This window comes from Beauveria bassiana, assembly GCF_000280675.1.
Source record: "Beauveria bassiana ARSEF 2860 unplaced genomic scaffold BBA_S00062, whole genome shotgun sequence".
Classification (NCBI taxonomy): Eukaryota; Fungi; Ascomycota; class Sordariomycetes; order Hypocreales; family Cordycipitaceae; genus Beauveria; species Beauveria bassiana.
Window position 1 is genome coordinate 51,450 of NW_007930897.1, and position 7,311 is coordinate 58,760.

At 50.6% G+C, this 7,311-nt stretch overlaps 1 protein-coding gene across 1 annotated transcript; it reads right to left on the minus strand.

Annotated features, from left to right (window-relative positions):
- Positions 1–4,162: 4,162 nt before the first annotated feature.
- Positions 4,163–6,703, minus strand: BBA_09679 (C6 transcription factor, putative; the record flags this gene model as incomplete). The annotated part of the gene is made up of 6 exons (XM_008604776.1): positions 4,163–4,748; positions 4,834–5,181; positions 5,243–5,562; positions 5,626–5,809; positions 6,001–6,434; positions 6,545–6,703. 6 exons carry the CDS (start codon positions 6,701–6,703, stop codon positions 4,163–4,165), a joined length of 2,031 nt encoding a protein of 676 aa, XP_008602998.1.
- Between the last annotated feature and the right edge of the window lie 608 nt (positions 6,704–7,311).

The window sequence follows — 7,311 nt, forward strand, 5'->3', positions numbered from 1 at the left end:
GAATTGTCGTCCTGCTGATGTTGGCATCGGTGATCTTGACGAGAGGGTTGAGATACTCGAATATCCTGCGTAGCCTTCCTTGTTCACAGACACGGAAGGAGTGGTTTTCTTCGACGATCCACTCAAGCAGGAGGCGCTGGAAGTGCTTCCGGTCGAAGCCCTGAACAAGGCTGTTTGCAATGTCTTGCTCCCGTGGAAGTCGTGTATCGAGCTTCATCACTTCAGCAATGGATCTCTGTTTGGCCTTTACCTTCTCCGCTCTCTTCTGAGCCGATGACTTCGTTCCCTCGTCAGGAGCACATATGCCGTGGTCTCTGAATAGATGGGCATTTGCGTTCTGGATACCCTTCTCCGCGAAACTTCGTTGTCGTGGGCTCTTAATCCGGACGCAGGGTTTGCAGACCCATCGGCGGTTGCCGTCAAAATTCTGTACATCATAACCAAAATCCCATACCCAAGAAGATGTATCGCGCACGCGCTGCGACCATGTGTGGTCTGGGAAACAGCGCCAGAGGTATTGATGCTCCGGGTCTGGAAGCGGCGTAGCTGACCGCGAGCTCGGTGCAGGTGTTGCTAGGAAACTCAACAGCGGTGTCGTTGGACAATGGGACAATTCAGTTTCATCCTTGCTCGGCGAGTCGGACTGCGTTTTCGACTTAGTGTTGTACTATAGATACGCGTGCTCGGAAGAGCGCGTTCAGGTGGCGTTAGCGTACACGAATCTGCTTGGTTGGGTTTAGCGCCGGCAGAATGGGGGAGCAGCCCCGTCTCGCGTGGTGCATCAGCGCTGGGTCTGTAACAGCTATCGTACCCTAGATCAACGACGTCAACAGCTCAATCCACGGGTTGGTGATATGGATTGACGTATTATGTAATCGAACGTGATATTGATTGAGTTGAGTGGACGCTAGTGGTCAATTTCGTCAACCCGGTTGAATTACGTTGAGTGGTGTGCAACCTTGGGCCGGGGCCGGGGCGGCGGCGGCGGCGGCACTAACTACCCACAACATGGCAAAACACGCCCAGTATATATTTCACAATTAAACGCGTACTTAACGTAAATATAAAATGAAAGCTTGATGGCGCGGCCCGCAAAAAGCAACTACGCGCAGCGGGTACTCTTGGCTGAGGCAGGCTCTCGACATTGATTGGTCGTGGCTATGGATGGGGGGCACATTCAAATAATCAGATATCCAAAGAATTCTGGGCTTTGCGATTTGATTTGATTTGATTTGAATAAATTTGATTTGATTTGATTTGGTTAGATTCGGATCTGATTTATCTATTTGAAAGTCTGAAAATATTATTGTGAGCGGCCAGCATTCAAAAGCTGGCGAGCCTCATCTGGAATGTCAATATCTTTGAGCGATATAAACCTTATCAGCACAGAGACACCCACATCAGCCATCGGCAATTTTTTTGCTATGCTAGTGAGGAGTTGGCACACCTGCACAAAGGACTCTCCCTGTAGGCACATCGATTGAGGATGAACTAGCATAGCCATAGCTGCAACCTGACAGGCGTACAGTGTCCAGTACTCGTGCCGCATCCCAAATGCGGCTCTGTAGTTCCAGAGTGTCGACACGATGGCATTACTATTCACCAAGGAGAGCGATGCTGCTGTCTGTCCACCTTCGAAGCTGAGAAAGGATAGTTGGACGAAGGGTTCAAGTAGCCTAATGCTCGTTGTATAGTAGGACAGGCTATGTATGAAGGTCAATAATTCAAGTCTAATAACAATTTGGAGGGTCCTCAGATAACGAGGTAGGGGGTAGACAGAGGTTTCTTACAAGAGAAACATTCGTCGCGGGAGGTGATGGCCATCACCTTTGACCATCTCACCCATCAGCACCTTTGCTTTAATCATCCGGTATGACAGATCCTTGGTGCTACTGTAATCCGGGACGACACATGCCCGGTTCGCTGATATTTGAAGCAACGCCTCCCTCGCCAGCTCGGCAAAGGCACAGTCGGCAACGAAGGCCTCTGAAGAGTATGACGAACAGGAAGGCGACGAAAGCGGATAAGGGAGCCACAGCCTGCGATGCGAGTCGGCTCCATCGCTTATTTTTTCTGCCAACAGCGGCTTCCGAAGCACCATCTGCCGATCAAGCAATAGTCCGAGTTTGCTAGAGACGTGTTAGGTATGCCGATTGCCCCGTGGTAATGATCATAGAACAACAGCTGCTTACGCGTCGAGACAGTAGAAGCCCCAAGAAATATAAGCTATGGCTGTTCTTGTGTCTTGCGCACGCAAGGACGCAGTATTGCCGTTTGGTAAAGGACAAGCTGCTAGCCATTCCATAGGAGAGGGTAGCAGATGGAGTTTCTCCAAAAGATAGCTGGCGGTGGCCGTTTCGCCAATACTTAACTTATAAACTGCTAATATAGCGGTGCCTTGCAGAAAGGGTAGAGAGGGCTTTATTTCTTCGAATTCGAGCAAACGGAGGGCTTCATCAGCGAAGACGCGCCCTGTCGGGGTTATGCAAAGGTCGCTCTGGAGAACATAAATCTGGATGTCTCGGATAGCGTACATTAGCGACAGCTTGCGATTGTAGTATCGAGGTAACGAACAGTAGAAAGGGCTAAAATTGAGTTGATGAGATATTCTGAGCAGAATTCAATTTGGCCTGCCTCTTTGAGGGTGGCTACGCCGTCAAGTCCAGTACGCATGTCTTCCGCGAGCATGGCCTCGTGAATGATTTTGGTGAGAGTATTGTCCCAGGTCCAAAAGAGCGTATATAGGTACGCAAGCACTTCATCATTCATGCTAATACTCGTCCATAGAGAGATCGGCAGCCTAGTTTCAATAGCAGTTTCCGAGTCATGCCTGTCTGTTATTGAACTGCAGCTTGCCTCTTCGGGCGCGACGGCGGTGTTTGAAGCACTGCGCCCGGCACGGGGTGGAGGGGCATCTGTATGGCCACTGGTGATAGTCCGCACCAAATCAAGCGCTTCCTCTACTGTAGGTAGTGCCCGTATCGAGCCGAGTAGATTGACAACCTCTGGCTCACCCATACTGCGAAATTCTGTCACGACATCATGGAGTCTCTGATGTTCGGCTATCGTCGTTTTTTGCTTTCGGATCGATGTCTTGGGCTCCGAGTACTTGCAGCCCAGGCCAGCGTGCTGACAGTTATGACAATACGGCCGCTTGCCATCACACTGATGAGCGTCAGCGACAAAACTTCATCTACAACCCTATTTAGGTTTCGTAATCGTGCTGTTACCGACCCGGACTTTTCGCTGTCGGCACCCTGCAAGGACACGGTAAGCAGGTTTGATAAACAAATTTCACTACTTAAGGGATGGTGGATTATATTTACGGTCACACGCCGTTGGCACGGCTTTTCTAATCCGTCTTGGGAGTGCATGCACCGGCACCGGCGCCACATCGTTCATTGCAGACTTGGGTAGAAGGTAGCGAGCTTGGCTGGATGCCATACTCTCTGTGTCGACCGGAAAGTTGATTTGGGAAAGACCGTGGTTGCGCAGAAAATGATGGCAAAATACGAAACCGAGTAGCGCGGGAGCTCCAGTGATGATGCAAGAAAGAGGTAAGCACGTGACAAAACAGGCAACTTGTAGAAATAGCGTGGACAAGTATCCATTTGGCACAAACATGTTCTGCGGGATACACAGCATTGTCACCAATGCCTCCCGTAGTCGTCTGCGTGGCCCCGATAGCCTGCGGGAGTCAGCGTTACCTCATATCGCGGCGTATCCCTTACCGTAAGCCGTAAGCAAGGCTGAACCTGAAATTTGCCACTGATCATGGTTGGATGTCGTGCATGACGATGCACCTCCTGGCGTCAGGCGTTTGAATATGCTAAGACTGTGGCCGTGACTGTACCCATTTGACGAGGAAACGCCTGTGCATGTCAGGTACGCGTCGTGCAATATAATTGCACGCTGAAATTTACTGATAGTTCGCATTTTGTCAGTTCAGGAGCCCCCGATTCCCCATAGGAGCCGTGTTCCTTAACAACAGTAATGTGAAGGACGGAATTGCAGTGGAGCCCACCGCCTTTGCCGTTCTCCCAGGGCGCTATGCCACACGCATCCGAGTATGACGCGCCGTTGACGAGGTGTAACAACTGACATCCTCCCGAGTGGCAACTAAATAGTCGCATCTAAACATGAACACCCCAGGGCGGGAGCATCATCCGACGGCTTCCTGGCTGGAAAAGGCATTCGTGTAATCCACAACCATGGCAGTATCCTCAAATGCCTCGGCTTGCGCCTCTGCCTTGGCCGCGTTTGGGTCAGACATTGCCAAGTCCAAATCCAACATAAAAGTAGCGCGGATCTCGCCATGATGCAATGCCTCCGGACAATTGTTGCCTAGATCGACCAAGATTTGTCGTGCTTTATCACTCGATATACCGCCCCTGCGCATTGCCATCGACAACAGCCCTCTGGCGATAGGCTTGACTATAGGGTACGATGTCCACAGGCTCTGATATCCATACAGGCAGAGCAGGAAGTAGGAAAGCCAACCTTCACCCCGACTGCGGAGTACAGCATTAGCTACATACAACATAGCTGTATGCCAAATAATGGTGTGTCCAGAAGAAACATATTGGGAGCGGTAGATGATGATAAGCCTCTTGAGCTGCTCCACCGAGGCTGCATATATCGTGTCCGCATTCGTCCTTGAGTGACGAGGGTGATTTGGTCGATGCGCATCCGGAACTGCTTCCAAAAAGGGCCGAAATATATCGAGTATAGCTGCATGGAGCCATAAACTTTACCCAATTAGCACGGCCCAGCTGGGTTACACATATATCGCAATGAAAGAGCACTGGCACTCAGCCGTCCGTCCAGACTTACTGAAAAATAACCACATGGTGCGGATTGTCCTCGTTCCGTGTCAACACCAACGGTAAACGGTTCATCAGTTCCATCAGGCCCTGAAACGTATCCTCAGCAAATTGAACCGGTACGCGGCCGGAAATGGCCCCTGCCTCTCCGTTGTAGTAGACAATGGCCACCTCGTGCATTTTTCTCCATAACTCGCAAAACAAAACAAAGGACTCGTCACAGTATTCGGACAAGTCCGAAATTGTTGTATCCAACCGGTGTGCGTTGTCGCTTCTTCTTGCTTTGCAAGGAATCGGAAGGTTTGGGGGCGTAGCAGGATACTCCACACCAGGTTGGTGGTAAAATAAGCCCAGCAGCCTAGAGTTATCGGTTCAGTTAGCAGGGCGTAAAAGCTTGGGAATCTGACTCCTGCACATACATGATCCAATTGAAGGTACCCCACGCCGAATATGCGGTAGCTCTTACCTCTCCAGGTGCTATTTTGTTTGCTGGGGACTGATTGACCTCTGATGTTTTGCCAAAAAGGCCGAGTTGTGTTCCGATCCGGGTAGCTTCAGAAAGATATGCCAAGAAGGAACGATCCCTGCCTTGCACCAAGTGACCGAAACCCAGAAACTGCGCCGATGCCATGGTCAAAACTGACGGGGCCATCTTGTCAATGTGCCACAGCCTTTCGGCCTCCGTACGAAATGCATCGACTAAGTCGCGTACCTCACTATCGATCGTGATGTACATCTGCTGGAGTTGCATTAGTTGCCAGGAGCAGCAACCTAGCTCAAGAGCCGTAGTCGGCGTACTCACACAGGCCCAGTACATGAGAGCATTTACAAGGAGAGCTGTGCAATGGGGACCCTCCGTGATAAGATCGTCAATGAAGAGCTCAGGGTCAAAAGGACACAGGGCTGGATGCTCAGTCTCCAGGTAAAATAATATGATTCGACATGCAAGATCGTTCGAAACTGGGACATTCGTCCATTTTCTGATTCTGAGTCGGCGTAGTGTATCGTATTGAAGTATCGGTATAGACGGCCGTGATTTCGCACTGAGGGACCTCGTTAGCAAGGAAAGTGTCGCGGCTCGTATGCTCGGCTTGGAGGTTCTCTCGAGGATAACAGGGTCATAGCGTAGAATGTGCTTGCCCCCAATCTGCGATCACCGACCAGACTTAGAACGCACGGTAGAGAGCAGGATGGGAATTTGTATGAACCTGACTCGGCCAGCTGCTGGAATAGACTGCTCTGCATGCAGACGTCGAGAGGGTCTAAAATCGGGTAGGCCGAGGGGTATCGATTCTCAAGATCAATTGTGCGCGAGAGGCTGTCCAACTCCGTCGTCACGGCTTGTGGGTGCCTTTCTAGCTCCGTGACTCGCCCTCGCAAGTGTGAAAGAATAAAGGAAGCATCCGTAATGTCTTTTAGTGATCTCAAGACAGTGGTAGTATCCTGAGGCGGAATCTTATTGAGCAATTGAACGGCCTCGATGAGACCGTCTCCACTACTGCCAGTCGAATTGCTTCCTGTATTGCTGCGGCTGGCACTACCTGTATTGCTCTCAGAGCTACCACTTTCCTTGTGAGGGGTTTTCGGTTCGTAGATGCATTCGACCGACCGCTGTTCGCATTCATTGCAGGCAGGCAGCCTGCCATCGCACTATTCGCTCGCTTGTTAAAACGTCGCACAGCACTTTGATGCACATGGCTGGATAGCGATGTAAGACTTACACGAATCTTCCTTCTGCGGCAAGCATCACAGGCAACTGCCACCCCGACACGTTTGCGCTTGTTGATGAGACTGGAGTTGACGGCAAGACTAGAGGATGACCCTGAACCGGAGTGGCTGCTATCAGGTATCGGCCGCAGCGGGCGATATTTTCTTGCCATGATATTGACAGCAATATCAATCCGATCCGTACATTTTGAATGGGATGAAAGCCGATGAGCCTACTCTTCACCTCTTTTCAGAGTCAGCCGCATACGATCTGTTCCCGCATTTATTAGCTAATCGAGCAAAGGTGCACGTATTATGTTGCTATTGGGTCTGCTTACGGAGTGACGCAAGTTGCGCTGCTTGAGCTTTGCATTCAGCGATGTACATGTAGAATAATACTAGATGCAGTAGTCAGTAGTGCCAGCACCTGTGTCTATCAGTCGAGAAACTGAAGTTAACTGTATGCGTTCGAAATAACTATGACTGTGTTTGTTGATCCACTCCGTAATTAGAAAACATGGGAAGACGGGGACAATTACTAGTGACTATGGCGGCCACGGCCAATTAGAGAACCCGGAGCTGGGCCCTCCGAGCCAATGATGTGTCGCTCTAAGTGGCAACCAGTGGCGAGTCCCTCGCCACTGGGCAACAGCAGGTGGCTAGGACCACCATACTCCATCGGAGGCAATTTCAAGTTCCATACTCACATGCCCGTAGGAAGCGAAAGGTACACCACGAAACTGTTTACGTTTACGCCATCTGCCTCCCTGCAAGCTTTGCC